Raw genomic sequence first — 18,108 nt, 5'->3', positions numbered from 1 at the left:
TATTCACACAAGGAACCTCTGGACCTTCCAAAAAAAAAAAGAAAAAAAGAAAAGCCCTTGCTGACGTTACTTTCTCTTTCTATTTTTATAACAGAAACCTTAATCAGGGTGACACACAGAAGAGGAATCAAATAATCACCAAACCCTCAGCAGAATGACACATGGTACTGATGTTGAAAACCACAATAATGCAGGTGAAAAACACTGGCGGATATAATCCAGCTGATTAAAGCCAGGCTAAACACAGGGCCAGATGACGCACACACCTCCTTCTTCGAGTACGTCTGTGGCAGTGAAGGCGTCATTGTGCAGTAGTGGGGTGCCAGGCTGGTCAGAGGGCAGAATGTCGAAAAGAACTTCTGAACCACGGTCTCTAGAGACACTGCTCTTCACACCGTCCTGGCTGGCTGACAGACTTTCGCCTCTGAAAAACATTAGATATACCACTCAACTTAACGGTCCATGTTCACGTTGACCAGAGGTGACCACTCATTGTGTAACTGGACAAAAATGGGTTGGTATTTACTAGGGATGGGTCCCGATTTTCGAATATTTGATTAGTTGATTAATAATAGAATATCGAACACTCGCCGAAGGTAAATAAGATAAGATAAACTTTATTGTCCCGAAGGAAATTTGGGTTGGACACATACAATGCAATATCTGCTGTTTTACACAAATAACATACTACGTACATTTAATACCTACAGCAACCCCTCTCTTCCCTCCCCATGATATATAGTGAACCACTAAACTGCACCCTACCTATTGTGCTACACACCTATAATCATCATGTTTTTATATATTTGCACACACCAGATAAAGGAAAAAAACAAAAAAACAAACAAAAAAAACCTTATAATTGTTGACCTCTAGCTAACTTATCATTTAATGCTTTAATGGACAGTGGGACAAAGGAGTTCTTAAAACGATTAAGCCTACACTTAGGAACTCTGAAGCGCCTTCCCGAGGGAAGAAGTTGGTACTCAGAGTGAAGGACATGAGTGGGATCTGAAATAATTGTTTGAGCCAGTATAGAAACTACACACAACTACACCGAGTGCGGACCTGCCGCAAGTACAACAGCTTTAAGCTGAGATCGGCCAATAGAGAAAAGCCGTCTGTCAGCCAGAAGTGTTTTGTAGAGTTGGCGCGGCTCTGGCCCATTATCTTCTCACCGATGCAGAGAATGAGCCGACAGTGCCGCATTTCAGCCGGAATCTACCCGAGTGTGCTTGCTATCTGGGATGTTCGTGCTCATTTTTGATGTCCTAGCAGCCTTATGAGCAATTGATTTATGCTAATCGAATGGCACTTATTGTTAATAAGTGCCATCATTCGGTTGTATTTCATAAATGTTTCAGCACGTTACAATTACATAGCTTGAGTGAAGATAGCCTATTGCCCAATAATGAATTAAACAGTTTGTTAACATACAGATTGAAAGTGTGAATGGTATCTCTCCGTTTTTGGGTGTGTAGTGTACTGTAGCCTATGCATGCATGCATGCAGGGGAGGGGTGCGATTTTCGAATAATAATCGAATAATACCAGTCGATTTTGGAATATTATTTTTGCCTGGAATGCCCATCCCTAGTATTTACTCTTTGATGGCATCATATGTATAAAACACCAAACACCACAATTTGTTTACACACCCTTACAAAAGTCAGTATCAGTAAGATTTTTTTATGTTTCTGAAAGAAGTTTCTTCTGCTTAGCGAGGCTACATTGATTTGATCTAAAATACAGTAAAAACTATAAGATAGTGAAAAATTATTAATTTTACATTTTTTTTTAATTTTATTATATTCTGAATTTTTTTTTTTTTTACTGTGATGGCAAAGCTGAATTTTCAGCATCATTACCCCAGTCTTCAGTGTCTTCACATGATGCTTCATAAATAATTATAATATGCTGAATTGAAAAGTAAAAAAAAAAATTGGGCCATTATGCCTTCACTGCCACTTTTGATCAATTTACTACATTTTGCTAAATGTATATATATATATATATATATATATATATATATATATATATATATATACACATAAATATCTTACAGACCTCAAACCTTCAAATATCCATTCATGTGTAAAAGGAACATCTACACAAGAACACACTTTGATCCTGAACAAACATGAATGCTTAGTTAGATCTATAACTTTAATAGTTTCCAGTTAAATGAACAATAAATCAACAGGTCTCTACCCAATTACGTTACCCAAAACTGACACTGTCATTTATTTGCCACCATGCCATGCCAAATCCATAAGTGTTTCTTCTATGGAACAGCAAACAATAAATTGGATCAGTCCACTTTGCAAATGGACCATTCAGACGAATGAAGTGGATCAGTCGCTATGCTGATAAGATCAATGATCCCAGAAATCAAGAAAGCATTGATATCAACTTTGTTTAGGCCAATTTGGAACCTGACATCAATTCTCATTCACTTTCATTATATTGGAAAAAAATGGGGCTAGGACATCCTTCAAAAATGTAGCCTATATTGTGTTCCAATGAAGAAAGCAAGCCATACGGGTTTGTCACATGTCAACTGACTGAATGAGATGACTTCCTTTTTTGAGTGAACTATAAGTTTAATAATCCTAATTAAACTAACAGTTCACAGAAATATAAAAGTTGATCATTTACATCACCTGGTTATTCATAAAAATCGCATCTGCATCCGGGACTTATGGACAAGAAGTCATTTGACAGTCCAGCTGAGATTTCATTTTTCCACATGGTTTCAAATAATGCAACTCATCTGAACACTGTGAATGGTTATCCTAAATAAATACATCAAGTAGTTGTTTCAAAGTTACTGAATGGACATTGGCTATTTGATTATGAGACTAGACTGGACTCAAACAATTAGCCAGTTTTCACTCTCGAAGTTCAATGTACTCGCTGCCAATTCCTAAGCTTTTAAGACAAACACAGGCACACTCGGCTGACTTTGACATTCAGTCCAAGCTTCACCTAGCTGGTCCGGTTTAAACTATGAAAGCGTCCAAATTAAAGCGGTTTAAAATGACAAATAAAACTTAGACTTGAAACTAGGAATCCGCTTCACAGTCAGCAGCAACAACGAATATAATGGAGCTGGTTAGCAAAGTGACATGAGCATCGCGAATTATTTGAGCCTCACAGGAGGAGTTCAAAAAGCATTAGCATCAGTATGAGACGAATATTATCCCGTATGTCTGCAATATGCATACTACAGCATAAATCGACTCACTAACTTGATCGCAAATGTTGAAATACCAGCTTGTGGCTAAACGTGTCGGACCACACGCGTGTTTCCCCTCGCAAACCACAAATGAACGCCCGGACACATCCGCGTGCTTGTCAAAACACACAAATGCTGTTACACTCACATTTTTACTCAATCTACAAACCAAAGCTAGCGAACAAACGCAAACATGATAAATATCGCCAGCGTTCGCCGATTGTTTGTGAGTTAGCTCATGCTAACATCTGCTAAACAACCTGAAAAAAATGAACATGGGCGCTTGACACTTGTCGGTTTGACTATTCACAAAGACTACAGCTCAACCTCATTATCGTGCGACGTGATGTGAGATGAATGCTTAGAAAAGTCTCCTCACGTGGAGATAGACCGCTGCTGTGTTTCATTTAGAGGTGCAGGAGAGCAAGGCCTCGCTGAAGCCTCGGTCTGTAGTGCGAGCGCTCGGCCGTGTGCTGCGCTACTGACCTGGGCTGCCAGTCATTCCAGTTTCGCTGCAGTTTGTGGGCGCTGCTCAGCCGAGACCCGAGGGCTTTTCGGCTCATTACCTTCGCGAAGACAGCATGGCCCGTCTAACACGGGAGGAGTCCGCAAACAAACCCTACTTTCACCGTTCAGTTTATGTCCATGTACACGTTTGAAACGCACTGAGTGTGTTTGAAACTGAGAGGCTTTCGGCCTGACCCTCCCATCTATTTCTCCACTGTTTCCTTCACGGCAGTTCACACGGCGGCTGCCCCATCTGTCGGTGGCTAGAAATAACTGCAGCTCTATTGTTATTACCGAGGCATTTACATTTCCCATGGTGCCTAGTGCCTATACGCACAATGGCAGAAACATGGACTTACTTAAAATAACTCCAAGGTTGTTCGTTCACTTGAAGCTTGGCAAGTGAAGTGGCAAGTGTAGGTTAAGCATGAAAAAGTAATAATTTGATGTGAGATTTCACCTAAACTTCACTTGAGCAGAAAATAGAAACATCTGTTGACGTAGCTCGATTCTCCGCGTGGTTGCCTAGTGACAACAGGATGTGTTTGAAATGGAGAAAAAGGAAGAAGAGAAAAGAAAAGAATGCAAGCCAGCATTTCAGTGCTGTTTAACTGAAGAACATCTCGCTAAAGTTTCCCATTCATCATTAGATTCAGGGAGGCATGTTATGCTTGGTTTTATATTTGGTACATTGTTATTGGTAGGTATGCTCAACACAATTTGTACAATTCGTCTTTGGACTGCAACAAAAATAAAAAAATAAATCCAGATACAATATACACGAGAATACAATTGATATCAAGTCTTGTTTTCTGATTGATCAAAATCAAGCGATTTTAGGCTACAACAAGAACAAAATAACTGGGCTAAGACAAATAAACTTGAATTAGGGTTTATTTTGTTTTTATTGTTTTGAGCATAAACTCTATTTATTTATTTATTTATTCCAGAAATCATTTATTTCTCATGTCAATGCATTTTGGTTTAAGAATGTGTAGGTATTTATGAACTATTATTAACTATCTTTAACTATAATAATTTTAACTAATAATATATTAACTATAATTAATAACTATATTAATAACTGATTTTTAAGATTTTAAATGCATATGCACCTCCCCCATTATGCCAGTTTATAACACAGAAGAATAATAATGGCAGAGGAACAAGAGCAATTACTAGAGGAGACTGCTGTACAGTTTAGGTGTACAATATTTGGACAGTCTTTTCAGTCAGAGCCATTAACAGTTGGAATACTCTACCAACTGAATTAAGAAGTAGTACAATTTTTATTAATTTTTTACATTTAAATATAAATTAAAGAAATAGTTGAAAGCAAACTGTATTTGTAATCATGTGTAAATGTTTTATTTTTTATGATACTGGCATTATTATCTTTAGTAGTGTTATTGTATGTAATTGTAAATACTATTGTATGCTTATATGTGGAATGGAAATAAGCCGAATGCTTTTTTGTGTATTTTATCCTCGACAGTTTTGAAATGTGTATGAACTAGTCTTTTTGGACTTTTTTGTATTATGTTTAAAATTTTGTCAAATAAACAAACAAACAAAATGTGTGATAACTTACTGTGTTTCAGATTTTTAGGTTGCCTTTTTAAAATCTGGCATGGAGCAACAGATGAAAAGTAGCCATTGGGGCTAACTCTGGCTTATTTCAAGTATGTTACTGTTGATTGATGAGCAAAGTCCCTAAATAAAAAAATAAACTCAAAAAGACGAACCCCATTGCAGTTTGCAGCATGAATGCCTCATGTACATATTTTTAGATTTTGTGAACTTTTATTGTTTACAGTGGCTGTGTTACCATGTCAACATTGACTGACTTTAATCTTATGCAAAAAAGCATTTAATTTTCTTTCTCAAGCCAACATCAAAGTTTGTCTTGCGATAATTATTACATAATATTAACACATTAATAAGAAGCAATGGTATAAAGTTTGAGTCTATTATTTGAGGACAAACAATGTAATTTGCTTATCCATTCACCACACCCACATTGCATAATTATACCACAAGATGGTAGCAAGGAGCTGAAGCAGAATTCATCAGCCCAATATTTTTTCCCCTATATTTCAGTCATGTCTTGCAGTAACATCCAGTAACACTCAAACCACTTGTTCCAGCAATTAGAAAGAGACGGTCCACTGAAAATGGCCCATTCACTTTCACAGAGCCTTGCTGTGATATCATGCTTTTTGTGGCACCCTTGCCCACCTCAATGCATGGATTTGAAGTTGCTAAGCAACAATGTGCACAATAAACACTGTAGCAGTACACAGAGATGACAGCTGGTAACTTAAGGAGATTACATGGCTCACAGTGTGTTATTGCACACTTTGAGTTAACTAAGACTATACTGCAAACCATTATTGGCCACATTTTTTTTGAGAAAAAACCCCCAACCTTGAGCACTGCAGAAAGCATAATTTTCAGTGGAGGTCAACAAAAAGCGCTCATAATTAACATTATGTGCAGCTGTTCGACTGTCCTGCAACAGGAAGTGCTGAATGTCACAGCTGTTGCTTATCTAATGTGCACCACCATCTGCGCTACACCTGAGGGATTACAAACAATGTAGGAAAATGTAAGAAACGGTCACCAGAGACATTTTTCTGGAATGAATCACCCCTTTTCAATGTAAAATGTACAACGTACAAGAACATATTTTTGGGAATTCTACCAATAAAACAGGGGTGCTATGTTTCATCTCATGTCTGCACATCAGCTGGCTTTGAACTGACTTAAAATCAATACCAGACTCAAAAAAGATATTTTTAGCTAGCTCACACGTCTCAGTTCATCTTCCTCAAACAGGTCATGGGTACGCCCAATGATGCACTGGAAATGTCTGAACTACTTTCTCATTGTTGGCTTGGGCGAAAACTCAGTGATCCAGGGAATGAATTTAGGAATGTGACTCTATAAAGATGGTTTTGAAGAACCCTAATGCCAGATATATGGCCACATACACACTGTAAAGTTTCAGGAGTGAGAATTGCATCTGAATACAGGAGTGAATCCCCTAAAATATTGTTTTCAAGTTACAACCGAACTGAAGACCACTATTTTTAGTATCCACTTTTTTTGACCAACGTAAAATTACAGCAACCAAAGACTTAAGTTAGGGGATTTTAACTAAGCCACTGTTATTTATGATCGGAAAGCTGCTTCTCAGAGCACACTCTCAAAGTGTTGTCATGTCTGCTAATTTTTAAGCATCTTTAAGCATTCATTTCGGTTGAACTGGGTGTGTACAAGGTGACTACAAGGTGAATTGACAACCAAATTTTGGGGCAGTGTGCACATGGCTATACAGTGAAATGATCCAACATGTGAATGATAATGAAAGTTTAAAAAGTTCTTTAAATACTTTCCTTCTTTTATTATACTGTATGTTATATATTATTTGTCTACACCTGCAGGACGCAGAAACAGGACATACAAAACGACTCATTTAGAGACCATATTTAGCAGCAATCCCATCTAAAAATCTTAAATGGAGTCCTTCTTCCGTATAAGAATGAGTCATATCGCCTCGCTCCTGCCCTTAGCTCTTATAGGCGGCAGCCCTCACAAAGATAAGAGGAATTCTGGGCCTTTAATAGCATGGGCTCTGTAGGCCATGAGATAAAGCAGACACGCTATCAAATGCAAGATGGTGTCAGGGGAGACTAATGGAACTAAGCAAGTAGTGTGAAGTGGGTGTTCAATAACTCTGCAGACAAGCTGGATGTCATGATATTTCCAACTAATTATTACAAGATGAAATGTTTCCATAGACTTGAAGTTAAACCATTTCATGTTAACTTATTTTATTGTTTCTATTGGCAAACATGTTGGTATTTCTGAAGCATTTATCGTACTCACTCCAGGTTGTGGCCATTCTGAGATGTTTGGGGATTGAATTTCACAAGTTAAAGGTTAAAGGGATAGTTCACCCAAAAATGAGAACTATCCCTTTAATGAGGTATCACAGGTCAGTTGTGTTTGATGTTTCTGCAACAATATGAATTAGACGTTTTCCATCTATGTAAAAGTGAAAACTTGTTTTTTTTTTTTTTTTTTTTTGCTATTTGTGATATAATAGGGTTGGTTAGATTTTTTATGTTTTTGAAAAAAGACTTTTGTAATCACGAAGGCTGCATTCATTTAAACATTAATGTAATATTAATATATTTTAAATGTAATTTATTCCTGTGATGACAAAGCTGAATTTTCAGCATCATTTGCTCCAGTCTTCAGTGTCACATGATCCTTCAGAAATCATTCATACTGATTTGATGCTATAGAAAGTTCCAAATAACAGCATTTATTTGAAACAGACATTTTTATAACATTATAAATGTCTTAACTGTCAGTTTTGATTTATTTAATGCATCCTTGCTGAATAAAAGTATTAATTAATTAATTTATTTTTTAATCTTACTGACCCCAAACTTTCAAAGGATAGTATATGTAGTAAATTGTCCGCCCAGGGAGCATTACATTGGGTTAATGACACAATATATCACTTTTAGGCCCTTGGGTTCTCTCTTTCTCCCTTTTTTACACAGTCTGATGTCAGTGTTTTGGACTTGACCAAGTAGGAAGAGTCCAACAAAAAGGCAGGGGCTGAGAGAGGCTCACACACCCTCTAATCTCCCCAACACTCCACACTGTCCTGCAGCACACATGCTCACAAACACACGCACACACACTCACACACACACTCCAGATCTCAATGTCCTCTCTTGCACTAAACATGCTCTTTTGGGAATTGTGTTTAGCCCTACTGATCTCCGGCTTCCCAGTGTGGGCTCTGCCTTCAACAAACATCAGGATCACACAAGGTGAGTGCCACCCGCACCAAAGACAAGGATACAGTGCAGACACAGTTAATATGCATTCATTTGCTTCTTTACATGGCGAATAGACAGTCTCAAGCTAAACCAGAGATGCTTTGCCATGTTATACATGCTTCTGTTTATAATGTATAGTTTTATAGTCAGTTTGCCCAGTGAATGAGGATGTGACATAAATGCTGTACTTTCAATGATTTATTGATTTACAAGAGCTCAGACTAGCAGTGAATCCATCTTTAAATGTTAAGTATGACTCAGATTTGAAAGGCAGGAAAAGTTTCTCTGTAACATATTATGCTGGAAAAAAATTGCCACTAAATAATTCAATTGTTGTCCTTACCTAAATGCCTTAACATTGCAATTCATTTATTTAGGAAGCATTTGTCGTACATTTAGCCGACTTCAGTATTTGTAATGTAATATTTAAATACTGTAATACTCATACATTTTTTGGTGGTAAGTGTAACCTATAATTATTTTAGTTGCATAACAGAATTTCTTTAGCTCTTGCACAGTTCAAACTAAATTGAAAGCAGGCTGGTGCTGTGAAAAGAAAACAATGACATTATATTTTGAAATCAGCTAAATACTTTCCAGATGCTGTTTCAGATAACGTAATAATATATTTTTGTGGTGGTATATTTTTGACCTAGTGTGTGCTCGTATATTGCTAAATTAAAATGGATTTAATGCAGTTACCATTTACTCTAGCACTGCCCCTGCAACTGTCAGACTCAAACCAGCCTGTGACATGTCCGCTCTTCTGGACTGAATTTGAGGGTTACTGTTACCGCTTCTTCCCCTTGAACCGCACCTGGGCTGAGGCAGATCTGTACTGTGCTGAGTTCTCAAACGGACACAAATCTGCCAAACTCACCTCCATCCACAGGTATGACTCGTCACTGACAGTGCTGCGCTTTGTCTTACAGTACAGGATTTTTGCTGGACCTTCTATTAAAATGTACACTTTCTAATACCTTCTTTCATAGCTGGGAAGAAAATGTGTTTGTCTATGATCTTGTGAACAGCCGTGTACCAGGAATTCCAACAGATATTTGGATTGGCCTTCATGATAGAAGACAGGTAAACTTGATAACATTAAGAGCAACACAAAATATTGATGTTCCAGTGATGTTTTATTGTGTGAAGCAGTCATGATTGCTAGTAACCCATTAAAATGTTTACAGCTACATGACTGACATAGCTTGTGTGTGTTGTAAAAGGCCAAGCCCAGTATGTAAATCCTCCCACTAATAATCCCATTAATGGAAAATATAGTTTCTCTGGGTGACGTTTAATCATTTCCAGACTGTGGTGAACCAATACTTTGGTCTAGCACCAAGTTGAGGAAGGTTATGGATGATGTTGTAACAAACCCTCAGTTTTGTAAATTGAAAGTTTCTCTGAGATTTTGGATGCAGTGACCAAGAAAGCACCAAAGCTGTGAACTCGTGCTCGGCAGGAAGATTTAGTTATCACTTCAGGGTCAAGGGGCAAGGAGCAAGCAAATGTGATAGCGTTGTTAATCATAGTTTGACGGTAGGAGGGCACTATGGAGTGGACAGACGGGTCACCCTATGAATACAGTTACTGGGATGGAAATCAACCAGATGATGGCATTCATCGCATCCCTCAGGAGGAGGATTGTGTGGAGATCTGGTACAGACAAAACAGTGGTGAGTTCACAGTTTTTTTTTAAATCATATAACAAATTAATTTAGATAATTTAGTACAATTAAGATAATATGTTAAGAAACTAACATTCAATACTGTTATTGTCTTTGAAAGAAGCATTTTATGCTCACCAAGGCTGCAATTTGTATTTAATTAATACAGCAAAAACGGTATTAATATTGTGAAATATTATTACATCTTAAAATATAAATTTTATTATTCCTATTATTTCTATATTTTTTAAATGTAATTAAATACTGCGATGGCAAAGCTGTATTTTCAGCCATCACTTCACTCTTCAGTGTCACATGTTCTTTCAGTAATCATTCTAATACACTGCTCGATAACATATTATTATCAATGTTGAAAACAGTCATGCTGCTAAATATTTTTGTGGAACCAGTAATAAGAGATATATACTGTATATAGCTGATTGACAGCCCTGCTAATTATGTAATAGACAGGATATTACAAAATGAAGAAACTGTTTGCATCTTTCCATCTTTTGCAGCACTGAGGTCTTGGAATGACAACAATTGTGATAAGGCCTTTCCATTCGTCTGTAAGATTCCTACACTGGAAAACTAACCTCAGATCTAAGATTAATTATCCAGTTCGTTATCGTCAACACTGACTCCCCAACATCACTCAATCACAGTGTAGCAACAAGATGCCCGCACATCTCCATCCCTGCAGTGATGAAGGGCTCTCTCCATCCATTTGCATTTCTCTCCCTTCACTCCAGTTCCCTGCCCCCATCGTCCTCCCATCATTGTTGTACATATATGTGTATGTATATCTTTTTGCAGCAGTGCCTTAGAAGAACCATTTTTGCTTTCCCTAAGAACCTTTCAGTGACCAGTTCTTAAAAGAAGCATTTGTTTCTCCGGCAAACTTTTGAATAATCTGGAGAATCTTTTGTGGAATGGAAAGCTTCCATGAATGTTAAATTATATACTGAGCTGCAGTATATGACTAAACTGAACTGGACCGAACACTTAGCTCATGGATGTTTTTAAGGAAAACTGAGGTCCCCACCCAATCATCTGGCCATCAATACTCTGAAACATAATTTCCTTCTGTTCAAACAGGATACTTTTGCTGGAGACCAGGATTTTATAAGAAGTTAGAAGATATTTTTAATTTCTGGCAGATTTTGAGACAAGAATAATGACTCCTGAGTCTTGATCTGGAATCCCAAACACTGTCAGCGTCCGTTTGTGCACATTTATTTGTCACTGACCTAGGAGGTGAGCTTCTAAAAGAAAAGGCATTTAAGTCTTTGTTGACTGCAGAGCTTCAAAAGACAGAAAGAGCTTAACCTCAGCTAGGCAGATGACCTTTTCTGCTTTTCTCTCTAGTTCAAGTGCTGTGCCAATTAGTGACCCCCACCACCACCACACACACACACACAAAACCTCTATTCTTATCCACACAACTGCTAGCAAGGCACCCAAAATGTCCCCCCAAAATTCAGAATATTAAGAACGGGTTTCTTTTCTGTTCATTAGCTGATCTGGATTTTCAAGGATGTTGAATTAGATTGACAGGAAGAGGACTTTACTACATTACACTTCATATAATTCAACACTGTCATAAAATAGATGAGTTTAATAATAATGAATAATAATAACATAATTGTCACTAATTATGCTTATTTATTTAGAATATACCTCAATATTTAGAAAACATTTTATATATGGGGCTGTTCACACAGAACATGTTTTACATGTTTGCTCTTGTTTTGTGTCTTTTTTTGCATTGTCTCATGCATGGCACCCTGCTTTAAAAATGTGTTGATGAAATGAATAGTTCAACTTTTAAAAAATGAGAAATTAAGTACACGGACTATAAAAGTTAATTTAGAAAATATATATTGTTTGTTATACGATTTAAAAGTTTTCATTTCAAACCTGGGTATGTTGTAATAAAATTTGTCTTGAAATATGTCAAGAGGAAAATTCAATTTGTAGATTCGTAAACAAGGTCGTTTTGACGATTATATGCCTGACCCATGTGGACAGTGGGGTTAAGCTGTTTCCCTGTTGCTGAAGAGAATAATTGACCCTCTGGTAAACCTCAGAGTAATTATCTTCCTCTTAAAGCCTGCAGAGGGAACATTTTTACACAAACAAGCTTGAATCTTTTTTTGTGATTTAATTAGTGTATTTCCAAATTTAATTAGTGTATTTCCAGGGTTTCACTGCAATTGCAAAATGGTTTAAACAAATATTTCAAATGAATAACACTAATTAAAAAAATTAACCAATGATTTGGATGTTACTGATGGCCAATCTGCACCAAAGTGCAGGTATATAAAATATGAAAGGTATAAGAAGATTCTATAAAAATTTCTTCTATAAAAATGAAAAAGCATACAAAGGGAAAAGCCCAGTAATAAACATCACTTTAATGCATTATGGAACAACCAAAATACACTTTCCTCACTTAATACATGTCTCTGATTGATTCACACATTACAATCTCTGTGAAAGAGACCTTTAAAGGGATTCTGCTGATCCGAGGTCTGCTTCATTTCTTCTCACACTTAATAAACCATTACATGAACAGCATCAGCGGAACAAACTCTCAGAAGTTTCAGAGCAGACAGGGAGATGGTGGACTAAACATTGTTGTTTAGAATATAATGAAGACAGTTAAAAACAGTCACCCTTGAAACCAAAATCTTTCTGTCAATTAAGTCATTTGAACAGCTTTTTTTATATCTATATCTATGTTCTATTTAATCTATATTGCAACATGCTTTGTTCCATTCTCTGTACACAACTGAAGTTATAAATATATACAGATATGTTTTAGAGATAATTAAATAGTTATTATTATATGCATTTTTATCTAAATAAATAAATAAATACATATCTTCACTGGCACAGCTTCATTATTATTTTGTGTTAATATTACCACTCTAATCATTTGTAATCATCTACATTAACAATGACATCTGTGGAAACATACAACTGACCGGAAACAAACACGTATCTCACACAGATCACACAGAAGAAAGATTAAGAAGACAGATACAGTAATGTTTCTGATTGCACTTCAATTCTAAGTACATATACCCCCCCCCCCCCCCCCCCAGACCCATCGTATCCTATTTAGGCTTACATAATTCATAGACAAAGGGTTGAGACAAAATACAGCTCCAAGATGTTGATAATACAGTACATGAACTGAACTTGGCAAAAGTGTGAAGTAAAGGCAACAGCGCAAAGAGAAATGCATGTATCTGCACCTTCTTGGCATGGCATTATATTTGCCCAAGCTGTGAAAGCATGTTTACATGTGCAGACACTAACACTATGCATTTGCAAGGTGATACAAACTTCTTGAGAAGCCTTAAGAAGCCATATATTATTATTTCAGGGTTTTTTTTTTTTTGGTCAGGAGAATTTTCTTGTGATCTCATATATATATATATATATATATATATATTTGAAACAGAAATAAATGTTTTTGATGAATTGAATACATCCTTGCTGAATACACATACTCATTTCTTAAAAAAATAAAATCTTCCTGACCACAAACTTTTGTGATGTTTGAGAGATGACGTGAGAAATAGTAACAAGATACAGAAAAATCACAAGAAATAAAAAATTATCTTAAAAAATATAAAAATAAAATAATGCATTTACCAAACGCACACTCACAAACACTTAAACACAATCAAAAATCAATATGCATGAAGAACAGTGATACAGGTCACAAAACACAACCAAACCAAGCTTTGGTGTAAAATCGTACTTGAAACATTCAAACCACGCAATAAAAATGACCAACTGTGTTGCCACAGATTTCCAACTACTTCAAGAACTGCAATCATATTGAAGTCTGAAAAAAGAAACAATATGATTATTAAAACACTGCAGACCAAACCAGTGGTTAAGTATGGTCTCAACTGTCTGAGCCTCACAGCTGCTCTTCCTCTGGACACCTGAGCAGCCTGAATGCAGCCAAGGATCAGATGATGATGAGATTATTGAGCTCCCATGTAAGATAGTATCAATGTGATAAAACGAAAACATGGACAGCAGGCTTCTGCTTGTCATTATAAACAGAAAAACTCTCTGAGGTCTTTTCTACGGTCTACATCTCCCCATTATAATAATGGTAAGGGAGAGTGAATACAAATAACACCAAGACAGAACCCACTATTCTATAGAGAATAGATCTTTATGTTTATGTTTCATACTAATAAAAATTATACAAAGAAATGCTGGGACACTCCCATATGTTTGTGTTTTAAGTTTTAGTTTACAGTTATTTTCCATAGATCTCTATCCCACCTGCAGTGACTGTCCTGTGTTAGTATTATGTGACCTCGAGCGAAGCCGGAGAGACGCGGTCACACTCGGCACGGGAGTGCAGGCTGTGCCACTGTTCCACCGGGGTGCGCTGAGAGCCCAGGAGCCGGCGCCAATGCGTGGTTTCCTGCGGGCCGGTGGAGAACTGGCCGATCACAATGCGACCAACAAAATCGTTGCTACTCTTCATGTTATGCCCGTAAACTAAGTAGGAAAAAACATAAACATCAATGTTAAAACCAGTCAGATTCTGTTTTCTTCAGAGCTGATTTATACAAACCCGATTCCAAAAAAGTTGGGACACTGTACAAATTACGAATAAAAAAGGAATGCAATAATTTACAAATCTCATAAACTTATATTTTATTCACAATAGAATATAGATAACATATCAAATGTTGAAAGTGAGACATTTTGAAATGTCATGACAAATATTGGCTCATTTTGGATTTCATGAGAGCTACACATTCCAAAAAAGTTGGGACAGGTAGCAATAAGTGGCCGGAAAAGTTAAATGTACATATAAGGAACAGCTGGAGGACCAATTTGCAACTTATTAGGTCAATTGGCAACATGATTGGGTATAAAAAGAGCCTCTCAGAGTGGCAGTGTCTCTCAGAAGTCAAGATGGCAAGAGAATCACCAATTCCCCCAATGCTGCGGCGAAAAATAGTGGAGCAATATCAGAAAGGAATTTCTCAGAGAAAAATTGCAAAGAGTTTGAAGTTATCATCATCTACAGTGCATAATATCATCCAAAGATTCAGAGAATCTGGAACAATCTCTGTGCGTAAGGGTCAAGGCCGGAAAACCATACTGGATGCCCGTGATCTTCGGGCCCTTAGACGGCACTGCATTACATACAGGAATGCTACTGTAATGGAAATCACAACATGGGCTCAGGAATACTTCCAGAAAACATTGTCGGTGAACACAATCCACCGTGCCATTCGCCGTTGCTGGTTAAAACTCTATAGGTCAAAAAAGAAGCCATATCTAAACATGATCCAGAAGCGCAGGCGTTTTCTCTGGGCCAAGGCTTATTTAAAATGGACTGTGGCAAAGTGGAAAACTGTTCTGTGGTCAGACGAATCAAAATTTGAAGTTCTTTTTGGAAAATTGGGACGCCATGTCATCCGGACTAAAGAGGACAAGGACAACCCAAGTTGTTATCAGCACTCAGTTCAGAAGCCTGCAGCTTTGATGATATGGGGTTGCATGAGTGCGTGTGGCATGGGCAGCTTACACATCTGGAAAGGCACCATCAATGCTGAAAGATATATCCAAGTTCTAGAACAACATATGCTCCCATCCAGAGGTTGTCTCTTTCAGGGAAGACCTTGCATTTTCCAACATGACAATGCCAGACCACATACTGCATCAATTACAACATCATGGCTGCATAGAAGGAGGATCCGGTACTAAAATGGCCAGCCTGCAGTCCAGATCTTTCACCCATAGAAAACATTTGGCACATCATAAAGAGGAAGATGCGACAAAGAAGACCTAAGAAAGTTGAGCAACTAGAAGCCTGTAGACAAGAATGGGACAACATTCCTATTCCTAAACTTGAGCAACTTGTCTCCTCAGTCCCCAGACGTTTGCAGACTGTTATAAAAAGAAGAGGGGATGCCACACAGTGGTAAACATGGCCTTGTCCCAACTTTTTTGAGATGTGTTGATGCCATGAAATTTAAAATAAACTTATTTTTCCCTTAAAATGATACATTTTCTCAGTTTAAACATTTGATATGTCATCTATGTTGTATTCTGAATAAAATATTGAAATTTGAAACTTCCACATCATTGCATTCTGTTTTTATTCACAATTTGTACAGTGTCCCAATTTTTTTGGAATCGGGTTTGTAGATGAATCAAAGTCATTCCATGATTGATGAACTTTACAAAGTTATTGAACCGAACTGAATCAACAATGAGCTGATTTTTACAGCAGAGTTGAATTCAGTTTGCATTATTGAATCATGATTCTTCTGTTTATTACTGTAAAGCTGCTTTAAAACTGTAATGTATCAATAAGGTTCATAAAAATAATTTACGATTTTAAGGAAACATTAGCAATTAGGGCTGTTTGGAGTTTCCATATTATGAACTGTAAATGAATTAAGCTTTTCTCTCTCTATTCACTATTTTAAGACCCACTTTTACACACGAAAAACTAAAACTACGACCATAAAAAAACATGAAATAAAACAAACTGAAATATATTTAAAAATATTTTAAATATTACAAAAATATTAAAAATAACACTAAATGTTAAAATAATAAAAACTATATAGACATATAATATAAATGACAAAACACAATTCTTAAAACTTGAACTAAAATATAATATAATAATTTAATTCAAAGTATTAACAAACACTGTAAGAATAAATCAATCATACTACAATAATAGTAACACATATGTGTCCTCTCTTTTCTTTGTCTTATTATTCATGTCAATCTGTTTTTCTCGGCCTCCATCCAATTTTCTTAATGGAGTCGGGTCAGAGTACGAGGCCCTGTTAATTTCATCATTGCTCATAAACAAGACTGAAGACTTTTCTTCTCTGTGATTTCCCCGCTTTCCTGTAACTGGCAGTGGAGTGCTGGGAAAATAGCAGGAAGCGCAAATAATATTGACACAAAGCCCAGAGGTGGCAGTCAATGATGCAGCCGTACTCCAGACAAGGATCTCGCAGCATCACGACTTCAGCTGCAAACCAGAGCTGGTGATACGCCGTCACCAAGCAACATCAGCTCTCAAGAAGCGCTTTATCCTACTGCATGCCAAGGACTCCTTCACCTTGCTGTGGCTGAAGTTTACAGCTAAAGCTGTTATTACTGCCTACATGAGCGAAAGCAGTGTTTATCTCGGCTACTCCTTTTCCTCGTCACTATATGAATTCAAGGTGTGTGTTAAACCACATAAAAAGGATGGGAGACACTCCTATTTATAGTGGAGAGCTGCTTTGAGAACCTTCAGATTAGATTAGCAGATGCTTTTGGTGTGCACACACCATAATATCTTCAGTGAATAAGTTGATTCCGTTCATAAAACCATTGTGAATTACTCAGCGACTCATTTAAAGATAATGAGTCAAGTTTCATGATGGTTAACAGTCATGATGGTTAACAGCAGGGAAGATCAGTGAAAAAAAGAGAAAAGAAACTAAAGTAGTAAAGATACATTTTATCTTTAGAAGACTTGGAATGTAGTGCACAAGCTGAATGAACCACATTTATGATACGTTTATAATGTGTTTCTGAATGTGTTATTATAGTGTCACTGACATACTAATACAGTTTTTATTAATATTTTGAATATAATTTTTAAAAAAATATTTTCTGATTTTACTTATAGTTCAAGTTTTAGTAATGTTGTTGCATGTTTTCATCATTTACATTTTTTTCTCAAGTCCATATAGCTTTTAATATGTTTTTCAGTTTTAGTTATTTTAGTATCCTACATCAAGTTAATCTAACTGAAACTGAGA

General features: G+C 36.7%; 3 protein-coding genes across 4 annotated transcripts in view; 1 reads left to right on the top strand and 2 right to left on the bottom strand.

Moving 5' to 3' along the window:
* The window catches only part of LOC306868723 (serine/threonine-protein kinase SMG1-like), a 53,048-nt gene extending 49,168 nt beyond the window's left edge, over positions 1-3,880 (bottom strand). For both annotated transcript variants that reach the window (XM_079415022.1, XM_079415023.1), the window contains exons 1-2: positions 3,724-3,880; positions 267-424 (exon numbers count right to left, since the gene is read on the bottom strand). In XM_079415022.1, coding sequence (XP_079271148.1) covers positions 267-424; positions 3,724-3,800 — 235 coding nt within the window. In that variant the 5' untranslated portion in view covers positions 3,801-3,880. The remainder of the gene's footprint in view (positions 1-266; positions 425-3,723) is intronic.
* Positions 3,881-8,466: 4,586 nt separating this feature from the next.
* Positions 8,467-13,167, top strand: LOC306865008 (C-type lectin domain family 19 member A-like). The gene is made up of 5 exons (XM_079409337.1): positions 8,467-8,597; positions 9,321-9,498; positions 9,599-9,692; positions 10,153-10,285; positions 10,795-13,167. Exons 1-5 carry the CDS (start codon positions 8,489-8,491, stop codon positions 10,869-10,871), a joined length of 591 nt encoding a protein of 196 aa, XP_079265463.1. The 5' UTR covers positions 8,467-8,488; the 3' UTR covers positions 10,872-13,167.
* Positions 13,168-14,618: 1,451 nt separating this feature from the next.
* The window catches only part of LOC306868681 (synaptotagmin-17-like), a gene marked incomplete at its 3' end in the record, with an annotated part of 29,591 nt that continues 26,101 nt past the window's right edge, over positions 14,619-18,108 (bottom strand). The window contains exon 10 of the mRNA XM_079414969.1: positions 14,619-14,815. Coding sequence (XP_079271095.1) covers positions 14,619-14,815 — 197 coding nt within the window. The remainder of the gene's footprint in view (positions 14,816-18,108) is intronic.

This window comes from Barbus barbus, assembly GCF_936440315.1.
Source record: "Barbus barbus genome assembly, chromosome: 4".
In the NCBI taxonomy this organism is placed as follows: Eukaryota; Metazoa; Chordata; class Actinopteri; order Cypriniformes; family Cyprinidae; genus Barbus; species Barbus barbus.
The sequence above is the reverse complement of the archived record's forward strand: the minus strand, read 5'-3'. Positions and strand labels throughout refer to the sequence as shown.